The following is a 13,593-nucleotide window of genomic DNA, read 5'->3' as shown; positions in this document are numbered from 1 at the left end:
CACCTACCTGAGGCTCCAACTGCTTCACCTGGTCTTTCAAGCTTTTCAAAACACCATTTTTGCATTTGTTTTGCATCAAATTTACAAGGGATTTATACAGATTTATCTGATACTGCCACCTGAAAATGTTATATGGCGCTGCCAAAACAAGTACTGAGCAGAATGGAAACACAGGATTATCTGCTGCTTCTCTGCTCTCCATGAGGCTTGTTATCCGCCGGCAGAAAGAAACTTGGATTAGTCTGAGATTTTTTCGGTTCTTGTCAAATCTTTGCTGTCTGGTGTGCCATTTTGTTTTCATCCAGGTATTTTCAGGAAGCCAGTTTGCTGTAGCGCTTCTCTGGTAATTGAAATTATCTTCAGAGCTGGCAGTTTCTCAGCTTCTCTACAGTATTTTAAATCTAAACCTTCCCTAGCCTTCCAGAATCTTATTTATTTTCCAAGTCTTCCTTCACAGCACCTTTAAGATTCACCTGCTAGGTGTAATCATAAGGTAAATGTTCTCATTAACACCTTCTCAGTGATTCAGTAGCCACAACCTACGCTTTTTAACTTCAGCTTCGTCTAATGTGAGTTCCATCTCACAAACTGCCACATTCTTCTAGAAAGATAATTATTTCAGATCCTCATTTTATATCGGTCTTCTGGTTTGGTAGATGTTACAGAGAACAGGGAATCATTATTACACCATAACTAAATTATTTCACAACTTGAGTTTCTTTATGACTTGCTCTTTTCAAGTATGCATTCCCATGCACCTGTTATGCTGCCTTCATTCATGTGAATAGCTTTAAATTATTTATTTGATTTAAACAGCTTTTGGTCACACCTGTTTAAAATTTCCCCATCTGTGCCTACTGCTGTCTTTCATGCTTTTAGCCAGTATGTGACATCTTCTGAATCATCATCAGTACAGCAGTTCTGCTTATTAACATATAGTTATTTAAATACAAAGTTGTGTGTATATATATACTATATATATATATAGTGTGTGTATATATATATATATATATATATATTTCCCTGGGGGGGGGATGGGGGGTGAACAACCAAAAAAGACCAGGAGGGATGGAGCTTCATGGTTCTCAATGCCAACAGCTACTGCTTTCCAGTAGACTTCTATCCAGACCCTCTCTGTAACATTTCTCTTCTCAAACTCTCCTAGGTGCTTTCCCGATGACTCCTTGTTGCTCCTCACACAAGATTTCTCTGGGGCCTCTGCTGCAGAACACAGCCTTCTCTTTTATTCACCTTGAAAGCTCAAAATGCTGACCGGCTTTATGAGCAGCTGTATTTTGAACAATTAATTCCTACTGTTTGATCTACCTCATCTCCTAAAACAAAGCTGATTCCTTACTGCATTTGCTCTGAGCAGTTGGTAGCTACAGTCATAGTTCAACCCTCCTCTTCCCCAGGATACCATACAACAGTGGTAGAGGTAACTAATCAGTGGTGAAGCTGTTTTTGGCTATCATACTGTCTCATCAATGCTTCACACTATGTCTCTACTCACTTCTTAGCACACCTCAAGCTTTGATAAGCAGCTCCTCAGAAGGACTGGGTTTTTGCTAGAAGTGTTCAGTGCTGTTCTGATGGACTAGCAGCTATCACAAAATAATTAAATCAATATAAATATCAATATGTACATGGCTTATATAATTTTTACATCTCTGAATATACTTGAAGCAAGGCTCAGCTCTTTCTCGTCAGACTTAGATATCACACAATCCCAGTACTCTAGCTGAGCAAACAGGAGTAACAACACAGGTACTGCTACATCAGCAAAGCTATCTGTAAGTTTGCTTATCAAACTATAACCTCAAGAGTATCCATTCATCTGTCACATTACCACGTTACTTACTGATTTTCTGTCTTGATTTCTGTCAAAGTCAGTGCAAAGAAAAGAAGTTAAAATAAACTACCTTCCTAATGATGCTAATATGTGGAAGCAATGGTTGTAGTCATTACAAAGAAATTAGACAGGGGGTGGCTACTCATATCCTTAGTATATAAATACAGATCCAGCAAAGAAGTTTGAAAAAAAAAAAAAAACCTATATCATTAGATTAGGATCATTAGAGATGCAAACACATTCTCCACACAGATGGATGTAACAGGCATCATTTTAGGTGGGATAACTTGCAAATACATCACTGTACCCGCTCAGCAATATAATTCATGCTGCAAACCACTGCTACAAGCTACCCTACTTCATTAGTTATTATACATTATACATATTTGATATAGATATAAATACGTGTATGTGTGTTTAAACCATCACCTATCCTGACTGCACTTTAAAAAATGATTTATTCTTTTTCTGACAATGCTGGAAAAAAGTGTGTTTAATTGCATTAAAAATGCAATTTTTATTTCAGTAAGAGCTGAACTGATCTAAAGCCACCGCCTCTTTTAGAGAAAGTTGTGAAAGCACGTCCCCAGCAAGTACAGCTAGGGATTTCTATGTGATTCATGCAGAAAGTGTATATCCACCTCTGGTGCTTTCAGGAGGAAACAGCAGCCAACCCACAGTCCTCCTCCAGGTCTAGCGATAGAGTTACTTTGCAAACTTGCATGTATTTTAGGAAACCTCTATCATTATCACCTATGATTAGGAATAAAGAAGCTCTGCCAATCCACTCATTTCAGTAGCTATTTATCATACATTAGCAAATGAGTAATACGTGAGGTCATTAGAAGCCTTTTAATAATGAACTTTGCTTTCATTTATACAAGGAATTAAATCACCTATGCATTGACTAAGGACACCATAAAAATCAGGGTAATTAAAGAAGTGAAAAAGAACAAAGGACAAGCACCATAGGAATAAGCAACAGTAGAATGGATACCCATTAATCTTCTATTTGAAAACTGTAAGAAAAGTGATTAGTATAGGCTTTTGGAACTCTGTATTGTTGTTATGCTCCAAAGGAAGTATTTGCACAAGATTAGTGTTGCAATGCAGCCCCACAATTTTACCCTGAAACCTGCAGGGTTAGAGTGGCCCCCAGAGCTTTTAAAGTTATTTTTCCTTCCTTAAAATATCACCACGGTCATTTCGGTAGCTTCTGTCTCCACTCTATTCAAATTACAGGAGCTGAATAAAACTTGTACAGAAGAACTTTTTTTCAATAGAAGAGACTTTCAAAATTAGGAACCCTCAAGAACATTTAGGTCTTTTACTCGGCTTTGTTCATTTAAATCCCATTTGTTTTCATTTTTTGTAACAGTCCTGCTGTTTATCCAGGACTGTTTTCACACTGGTCTGACCCTGATGGCAAATACCACTGCTGTCCATGAAGATGAGCGCACTCTGCACCTCCCAAGATCAGCTCATCAGAAAGCCATCTTCTACTTGGCTCCATAGAAGCATCCTTCGAAGTAATACTCAGCCTTTTCCCTCTGGGGCTTTTATTTGTCTGCTCTGTGGTAGTAGATTTCTTCAGTACCAGCAGATAGGCAAGCACAGTGTCTACCCCCAGTACCCTCTGTACGCAGGTCTGTGCAGCCCCCCAGAGCTAGCACGCACATCTCAGCCCAAACTCTCCTCTTTTGTCCTCCCTTCAGCGCTGCAGCTTTTGAAAACACAGAAGTTGATACAAACCTTCTACCGCTGCAAACTCTAATCCAAACAGCAAATGTGAGTAAGCACCAAAGATGTTAAGGTTTAAAGGCATTTCACATGCCTCAGCCCATGCTCACAAGCTTTGTACTCAAGGTCAGTGCAAGTTGGCGTGGGCTGGAAAGGTTAATGAGAGCACGCCGCGTGGTGTGTGGGAGGAGAGCGACTAAACCCGATCAGCACCCTGCCAAGCTGAGGAGGATCACCACAAAGGAACCCGAGAGGGGAAAAAAAAAACCACCGCAGCGCAAGGGAACACTCAAGTGCTCCCATCGGTACGAAGATCCTGACAGTCAGCACATTGTTACCGACTGATGAAGTTATGACTGGATCCGTGTCAACTTCTTGGAACTTTTTGGAAGCACTGCCCTTGTGAGAAACGTCGGTAGGAAACTTTTCAAACCAGCAAGCTAGCAGGACATCCCCCTTGCGCAAAGCAGCTCCTTTCAACCGCTCTAGTGGCGAGAAGTACTTCAACACCTACGCCTATCTTGTCTTCATCTCAAAGAATTTCCTTTAACGAAAAAAATGCTTTTTATAGCAAAAAATCTCAGTTCCAGTGGCACTTTTAGATTCAGTGAGCTGCTCCATCAGCATGATCTAACGAAAGCTTGTGTGAAATACGTGCTACCTGCTATCAGGACCATTCTGCTACACAGAAAGATGCTGACTCCAGTTAGGGCCCCTGGACTCCCCTAACACCTCCCAGGCACATCTTCTGGCTGTGTACTGAGAAAGAATTCACAGGAGTACAACCTACTGCCAGACAAGCAGAAGCAGGACAAGCCACGAGCACTTGGTGGACCATTCTGGTGGACACAGTCGCTTGGGTGCTATCTCTGTGTCTGTCCTGTTGGCTAATTCAAGAGGAGTAAAAGATGCCGCTCAGGAAGCAGCTAATACACCCTGTGAAGCAGAATATCTGGCACTTTGCACCGTCCGCTGGTGGACGCCAGCCACCAGGGACACTGGCAGAGCTGTAAAGTGAGTATTCTTTTCCATTAATTGCACAGCTCATATTTACAGAAGCATTTCCTATTGCAGTGATAAGGTAGACTCCTAGATAAACACCAAGGCTGCTTTTTCCAGAGTCAGCTGGAAGCGTGAATGTATGGCACCTCTGAAAATAAACTGCAGAGCATTTTAAGTTGAATACACAAAACAGGAGGCCACTTGACAGAAAATGGCCAAATGTACCTACCACATGGGGTTATTTCCACAAATGTTTCCTTAGATTTCAAATTTGTACTCCCCTGGAGATGAAATGAGAAATTTGGGAAACATCATACTAAAAACTTAAACTAACTTTTTTGCTGATCAAAAATACAAAAACCATTCTGGATGAGTTTGCTTTTAACTGTCATTAAATATTTTATTTTCAGACATGCACGTTTATTTCAAAATTTCTTATACTTTGCTTATTAATTTCATACAAATTAATATTTTATTTCTTCAAAGAAAATAGTTAAGAAAAGTTATTAGAAACATATCTGAAGTAGTATTCTGAGCTTTCACATCATGCAGAATCAGAAAGAGATTACCTAATAAAATATTTTACCCTCAAAGTATCAGGCTTATCCTTGTTTCCTCACCAGCACGCCAGACACCAGATCATCTGGAGAAGTTACACTGCACTCAATGAATCCTGCAGTCATTGGTAAGCACAGCACAGGAATCCTCAAGAAGCACGGACCAGCTTGTGCAAAAAAGCCTCCTACCTCCCACTTCCAAACCAATGTCACTACTACTGTCTGCATAAATCTATTTAAAGCTGTCTTGGAAAGTCTACAACACATAATTGAGAACACTGTACATAGTGTAAATCTTACTGACTGTAGGATAAATGGTTTTATAGTACACCTCCATACTCATGAAAGGAAGATATTCCACTTCTTCCCTATTTTACACATTCATGATCAGCACTCTCTGCTTGGAGGCCAATTCAGTTATTTCTTGTTGTGATGAATTTTTGTCTTCGCTACAAATGGAATCCATCACATTCAGATCTCATTAGCCGCTTTTGCAACACTAAGGGAAAAAAGACAGAAAATCTCCACTGGCAGCTGATAAACCCTTACAGGCTTCATGAAACTTATTAACACAGCAATTTCTATCCTTCTCATTGCTGTTAGCAAAATTCCATACTGCAGTAGTAGTGTTTCTCCAACATTTACAGTTAACAGCTTCACAGAATTTATGCCAGAAACCCAAAACCAGATGCCATCTCCAGCTTAAACAGAATATTCCTCTTTTCTGACAACTTATTAAAAATTCTTCTCTGTGACACTTGGGGCAACTCAGTTCTTCAAGTATCTTTATTTTTAAGCTTTCTAATGTCCATCTTCTTAACCAACCTTAAGGTCATGCATGTATATATATTTTAAAGCAAAAAGCATAATGCCCAGAAGAAGTTAAGTCATAAAAGCCAAGGACCTATTAGCTTCCTATGCAAAATAAGTTTCCCATGGCATTACTCAAAATTATAGAGCATTGCACAGATGACCTAAAACAAGGTTGTCCTTCCTCTGGTTTCTGTGCTTTGAAATCCAGCCGCTTTAATGATTCTGTAGCTACACTTCATTGCTAGCTCACACGTTGCCTCCATGACCTATGTCCCAGCACTATTTCTAAGTGCAGAAGCAGCACCTCCTCTTCCCATGACAGTAGTGCAGCTCCAGCTTCAATGTAGGCACGTTGCACCACCGTGCAAACATGACAGGGTGCCTGAGCTGCTTCAAAGCACATGTGTAAAAAAAATAATAATAATAAAAAAAACTAAATAGGTTATGGGCAAGTTTAAACAAGATTTTACCCTGCTAGCAGCCGTGCTTATAAGATAATTGCTCATTGCTCCAAGTAGGCATACGGCACTCTGCCAGACATAAGACAGAAAAAGTAGAGAACAGTGCTTATATAATGGGCAGTTTCTGGTCAAAGAGCAAGTGAACTCCCACCACTGTCTGCAAAGAACGGAATCAATGAGATCTCCCAGAAGTATTTATAAGAACAGTGTTTTCTATGGTTGACTGCTTTTTGTTGTCATAAATGTTTCACTTCTGTCACCAGATATACCAAGTCTCTTCTTCTGTTGCCCTGTTTACAATCCCAACTTGCCCCACACTTTGAGAACTGAATAATCTGGTTAAAAAGATTTGATTTAATCTTGTTCAGAAAAAAGAAAAAGAAAAAGAAAAGAAAAAGAAAGAAAAAGAAAAAGAAAAAGAAAAAGAAAAAGAAAAAGAAAAAGAAAAAGAAAAAGAAAAAGAAAAAGAAAAAGAAAAAGAAAAAGAAAAAGAAAAAGAAAAAGAAAAAGAAAAAGAAAAAGAAAAAGAAAAAGAAAAAGAAAAAGAAAAAGAAAAAGAAAAAGAAAAAGAAAAAGAAAAAGAAAAAGAAAAAGAAAAAGAAAAAGAAAAAGAAAAAGAAAAAGAAAAAGAAAAAGAAAAAGAAAAAGAAAAAGAAAAAGAAAAAGAAAAAGAAAAAGAAAAAGAAAAAGAAAAAGAAAAAGAAAAAGAAAAAGAAAAAGAAAAAGAAAAAGAAAAAGAAAAAGAAAAAGAAAAAGAAAAAGAAAAAGAAAAAGAAAAAGAAAAAGAAAAAGAAGAAGAAAAAGAAAAAGAAAAAGAAAAAGCAGTATGATTATTCACATGAACACAAACCTTGGGTTCTTCCTGAACTCTCTCTGCCAAATTCCCGTAGAAGACAAAATTGAAAAAACAAGAAAGACTTCAGCTTGGCCAATGACCACAGTGGGAATGAAATCCTTGCCTAAAGGAGCAAAGCTCAGCCACCCTGAGCTCCTACTAAAGCCGTGGGATCCTTTTGGCTTTGGGTTTCCACGCTTATCTTACCAATCTGAACTTCGAATACTACCAGCCCTGAAATGAAACCAGTCTGTACCTATCGTTTCTCTGTCATATCTTTAAATTCAAGCAGTAAATCACATTTCATTTCAGCAGCAAACATCCAGCTATTCAGAGGAACTGGAATTACTTTCACCTCCAATGTCTTTTTTTATCTTTTACATGAATAACTTCAGCCAGAATATACATCTGTCTTACTGTTAATACAGATTTACAACTTGGCTTTAAAAAAAATAATAAAACCCCCAACCTTTTTCCATTTAAGTTGCTCAGTGACACAAAGGAATAACTACCACTGTGTGGCAGAGATCTTAGTCACACAAGTTTTTCTCAAATAGAGCCCAAGTACCGCTGACTTTAAACAATGTGTGCCCCTCTAAGAGCTCATTATTTTCAGACAGTACTCTTCGTAAAATAAAATACTGATTATTGTTTAAAAGAATCTAAAATAGGAAGAACAGTGAAAATAAATGGTTTTGAGGCACAGGTTGTAAAGCTGTATGTTATGGCTGAGCCAGTTTAACAACTTGTTGATGTCAACAGTTGGAGCTTTCTGTCCTCCTCCACGACCTGGCACTGCCCCTGGCACTTGTTGGATCCTGCACTGAGCTAATTCAGCTTGTCAACACAGCACAGCTCTCATCCAGCAAAAATAAAAACAGATCAAGTATCTTTCTGCTGATTAGCAAATTTATTCAGAGCAGTGCAGAGCCCAAGAAATGCCCGGACCAATTTAAGCAGGTTGAGAGCTGCTGCAAGGCAAGGGCAGGAGGAAGATGGACCTGCCTCTTTCAGCATCTGGGTTGTGTGGGTGTAATGTATAGTTTCACTCCAACAGTCCTGGTCTCGGGCTGGAACCTTTTAAGATACTGCCTCCACAGCTGAGGACACTATGAGCTGTCCCGCTCCAGCTCACTGCCAATAAAACCAGCACTTTAACCCCCTCTCACACAGATCCACCACTGAGTCTCCTGGAAGGGTATCTTAGCTGAAGGGTATTAACCTGCAGGGGAAAGGCGATACAGAGTTGGAAAAGGTAACTTCGTGAAGGATGACAACTAGACCTGCAAAACCTGTTAGTTACATTTCTCTTTGGACTGAAGGTAAGCTGACACATAGAAGCCTGCAGGACATGTTTCAGAGGGCATCTGAGCCCTCATCTCTTTTTTTTTCCTTCTTTTTTTGCCCGTCAAATAAATATATAGAGAAAATTAGTTGCATTGTAAAGTCAGTACATATTTTAATGCAGCAGTCAGTGAAAAATACATAAATTTGTATCTCATTTTTAATCTTTGACTGTGCCCAAACTATATGCAGAAAATGGCAGCTATAATAGTCGTCTGTGGAGCACAGCAACTGAACTCAATTCTGCCGCAAGCAGAATTGAGAAACAGGAAAACAGGGTTAGCAAGGGTTGGCAAAGAAACGGGGTTAGCAAAGGTTGGCAAAGAAACAGGGCTAGCAAGCCTTAGCTCTTCTGTACGCCCTTCTTTCATCGGAAGTAAGATATCTGACACAAGAGGTTGCAGAGCCATCTCCACTACTTTTTTCCATTGAACGGCTTTCTAGTGTGTAGCAAGTGACCTTCTAGCTATCACAGCCGTTTTAATTGCCTTCCACATTGTGACAAATCTGGAAGGTAGGCTCTGTTAAGTGGGAAATGCAGCCCCTCACCACTAACGGCACAATGAGGCACTTCAGAAGCAGATGACCTTAATGAATTTGAGTCTGGAGCTCATTTGAAAAATTCTGGTCTGAGAATTTGCCTAATTTACACTCGTGACTTTTATATAACTGAATTTACGTAGAATTTACATAGCGATAGGCTGCTCCTGCTGCCAAAGATAAATCGTTTCCAGCTTCAGTTCATAGGATGCATGGTCTACCTTAATGAAGCCCATCCAGTGAGCTTGGTCTGTAATGCACTGCTCCTACCAAATGCTCTTGCTCCTGTTTGAATTCAGAAGCCAGTTACTCCCCAGAAGTAAGCCCACATTCTCACTGCCATGTGTAATATGGGGCTGGCCAGCCTAAATTGTAAGGGGGAAGGAAAAAAAAAATTAAGCCCCATTCCCTAGCAAAGTCAGCAAGCCTATTTGAAAAATTTTCCCAAAACTCATGTAAAAGACATTTAAATATGGACGGGAGCCACAGAGCAGCAACACCAAAGTTACAATAAACTCTTTAGTGAGGATAGACCCTACCTGAGATACTACGTGAGAACCTACAGAAAGACTAAAAGGCATCCCATTAAAAAGGGGAACATGTAAACTTCTTGCTGAAGCCTTTCTAACATGGTATCCAAGAGGCTGGATTCAGAAAGAACGATGCTAAAAACAGTCAGTAATTAATTGTTAACAGTCAGTAATGCCAGCAGTAAAATTCCAAGGCCCTTCAGTTGGAAATGCCCAGAAATAAAACTAGAGAAGTTGAGACAGAAAGAAATCAGTTCTTGATGATCAGCTGTAAAAACTGCTTTACCTTACTCTTGTCATCCTGGTTAGGAACTAGTTTATGCTAACTACCAGATGTATTATTTACATCTCTATAAACCTTCATTATAAAAAGAGAAAAGAGAAAGTAGTTCACGATTGTTGCCACCCACCCCATCCATCCCTGACAGTATGATATCTTGTAAGAAAAAAAGCTATTAGAATACAAAAGCACAAAGAAACAAAGACAGTCTATTGTATAAATCCGTATCTCCTACCTCCGCTCGACCTTCATAATACGTTAACATAGACTTTGTAAGTACAAAAAGCCTCTCTTTGTAGTTTAAGGGAGAAGTCCTCTTCTTCTGCTGCGACCTTTTGATCAAGATCTCTTGTAGAATAGTAGTCATATTCATTTCAGCCACTTGTCACCTCTTGTTTCTAGCCATTGAATATCAGTTCCTGTGAAGATGAGAGAAACAAATTACTGTATCTTTGAAAGATCACGGATCTGTAGATTTCTGTAGTGAAAAGAGATTCTACTCACAAATGAAACTAACTGAAAACACAGAAAGCTGGAGCTCATCTGAAGCACCTGGAAGGTCACAAAAGTTAATGATTAGACAAGAAAGTTCAGTCATTGCTCAACTGAGAGCTGCACAGACATATTCCCAGGAGGCAACAAGCCGGTAGGGACGAAATAAAGGGCGCTGCAGCGCCCTTTGTTTGTCACAGAAAATACAGGTGAGAAGTCTAAAGCATGCAACATAGTCTAAAACATATTCTTCACCACAGTGCCAAACAGACTCCTAATATGTATCAAAACCTAAACCATTGAAAGGGAACATCTTGTGAAAAAATCTCCACAAAACTTGGCTCTGAAGGCCCAGGAACTCAGCGCCATCCTTCCCATCCCACCACCAGGTGCTGCCTGTGCCAGCCACCGTCCATATGTGGGACATCTTGGAGCAACAAGATTTTAATTAAGGCCCGTGCATATATATGCGCCTTTTGGGAAAAAATAAATAAATAAATAAATAAAGTTTGATCTATAAAATTAAACATGGATCAGTAAAAGCCATTTTGAAAATTCATACCAGTTACATCAATGAACATTTCAAACAGTGGTTTAGATCTCCATTTGGGAAGGGAGAATTAAGGAAGGCCATTTCTCTGAAATTGCTGAACACATGCCCTCCATCTTCTATTTAGAAAGACTTCAGGTTGACTACCAAAAATCTAAATCATTTATATTCGGCAGTTCTGATCGGTCGGTGAAGTCAAACTGCTTTAACGTTTTACACCATGACTGATAGCCGCAGGATGGCCTCAGGCATGCAAAGGCACCCACTGCTACTTCCTTTGCAAGCCCCGCTCCAGCACCCTGCCAGATAGAAAGTGGAAGGCAATTTCTCCCTCGTCTGCTCACCCCTGCCCACCATGCCAGCCTGTGAGGTGTTGGCAGGAGTGCTACTGCCATGTGGTGAAGAAGACGAGGGAGCAGGTTCGCCTGATCCACCAGAGGACCAAGGGCAGGGACCTGGCACCCTGGCACCTCTCCACTGCGACTCAGGCCAAAGCAGCACGGCTGCAGGGTGAAGCCACGGCTTGAGGAAGGAACAGCAGCAAATGCTGAAGCACCAGCGACCACAAATATCTCCCAAGTGTGGGCGAGGAGAGGACGGGGGCTGAACGCAAACCCAAGCCCTAGCTAAATACTGCACATCTCCATGCCAGCAAGAAAATCCCTCTGACCTATAAAAAAGCTTTTCTTAGCTCTCACAAGGATTAGTTTATGCATGTATTTACTACTTACACTACTTCAAAATTCACCACATACACATTTTTCTCTGGGGGTGACACAACTCTGATATGAACGACATAGCACATTTCACAGCATCATACAGAGAAGCTTGAAAAACCACAAGCCTCCTCACAATATCACCTTACAGGAGTAAAGTTTAAATAAAGTTAAATGTAAACACATTCATTTTAGTGCCTCTCCTTTTGCTTTGTTCCCAAACCTTTCATTATTTGTTGTGACAATACACGAAGTGACACCCTTTGCCTTCCAGTCTAACCCTGCCACCACGTTTTACTTGGCCAGTTAATCTCTCATATCCATACTCCCACCATTTCTCACAGTTGGATATATTTGTTCACTGCTTTAAAACATCCCTTCTTTTCAAGACATATCTCTGCATAAGGTGAAGAATTCGTCTGTGGTTTGCATGGAAATGCAAAGTACGAAGAGGTTAGGATGCATAAATAAAAGATTATGATGGAATTATTATGAACAATCTCTTTTTGCTTTTTTTCTTCCTCTGACGCATGTATACACATACATTTTGTTGGTCATCTGTCACTTCGTGTTCTTGTGAGGAAGACTGACTTTTGAATTAGTAATCGTCTTTAATGATTCACACGGCCAAATTCTGTTTTATTGCCCTTTCAAAAATAAATTGACAATCATAAAGGTAATTGCAGAAGGAAGGATACTACCATGAACCAAAAATACAAACAAAAATACAAACACTGTTCAAAGAATTAAAAGTCAGTATTAACTTTCAGACCAGCATAAAGCTTGCCAAACTACAAGGGTTCCCATTATAGGCTCTCCCACTCAAAACCACCGCCGTGTTCTCTATAGTACAACTTACTCTGTTGGCACTTACGAAAAATATAATTGCCTTAGAAATTGTGCTCTCAGAAGTCTGCCCTAGAGACCACAAGAAAGATTCCAAATTAACTATGATTTCAGATCTCAGTACTGATAATGCTAAAATATTTCATTTCCCTGCCAGCCCTCTTTGGTCAAATTAAGAATACAAAGAAACAAAAAAAAATCCTTTTGACAGAATGCTTTAAAAAATAAAAAATAGTCAGTCAATGCCTGCACCTGGTTGCTACAAGTATTTATCTACACTGACTTACCACTGCTATAGAGATCTCTGCAGATTAGGACAAGTTTTCCAGGTCAGAAAATCAGCCTTTGACTCTATATCTGGTCACAGAAATCTGCTTTTTCAAGCTAACGGCTCTAGGCACATTTCTGTTTCCTTAAATAAGGCTCAGGACAACTGAACTCTCACCGATAACTCTGAAAGCTCCTTTCCAAACTCCTTTGAGAAGAACCTTTAACAATCACTACTACCGCTTATAAAACCTATTCATCACTTCCTTTTCTTCAGCACAGTTTTAGAACTTTTCTGCACTTTTCTCCCCAGATATTCCATTGTTCCCAAACCATTCCTCACTCCATGAAACTACGGCACGACACATTCTTATCTTGTTCCAAACAGCTGTGGGAGTTTCATGCTGCCACCCATCTAAAATTTTCACAACGCCTCCTGCCAAGGACTTGCCCAGTTCCCTGCCGACCTTAGGTACACGACAACAAATACAATCGAATTTGCAGAGGTGCTGAGTACCCATAATCGTGACTGAAATCAGGAAGAGTTACAGACGCTTAACCTTTTGTAGGTAAAACGAAACAAACAAAAAACACACTCAGCCTTAGGCATCAAAAGTCTGTATCAGCTTGCGCAGATCGATCTTTACATTATAAAGTATTTGCCTTTAGGGCCAGGAAGTCACCACACACTTTCCTCAGAACAAATAATAATAATAATAAACTGTTAAGATAAATCTGTTAAGTCCATGTTGGTCAAGGTCTACAAAG

At 39.7% G+C, this 13,593-nt stretch overlaps 1 protein-coding gene across 4 annotated transcripts in view; it reads right to left on the bottom strand.

Moving 5' to 3' along the window:
• TEC (tec protein tyrosine kinase) overlaps positions 1-13,593 on the bottom strand; it is a 49,891-nt gene that overhangs the window by 21,352 nt on the left and 14,946 nt on the right. For 2 of the 4 annotated variants that reach the window (XM_080588932.1, XM_080588934.1), the window contains exon 2: positions 10,190-10,373. In XM_080588932.1, the coding sequence (XP_080445058.1) occupies positions 10,190-10,327 (138 nt within the window). In that variant the 5' untranslated portion in view covers positions 10,328-10,373. Of the gene's footprint in view, positions 1-7; positions 468-10,189; positions 10,374-10,458; positions 10,507-13,593 lie in introns of those variants that run through there. The other 2 variants (XM_080588933.1, XM_080588931.1) reach the window with 2 other exon arrangements.

The sequence above is a fragment of the Anser brachyrhynchus genome (genome assembly GCF_964034855.1).
Source record: "Anser brachyrhynchus genome assembly, chromosome: 4".
Classification (NCBI taxonomy): Eukaryota; Metazoa; Chordata; class Aves; order Anseriformes; family Anatidae; genus Anser; species Anser brachyrhynchus.
The sequence above is the reverse complement of the archived record's forward strand: the minus strand, read 5'-3'. Positions and strand labels throughout refer to the sequence as shown.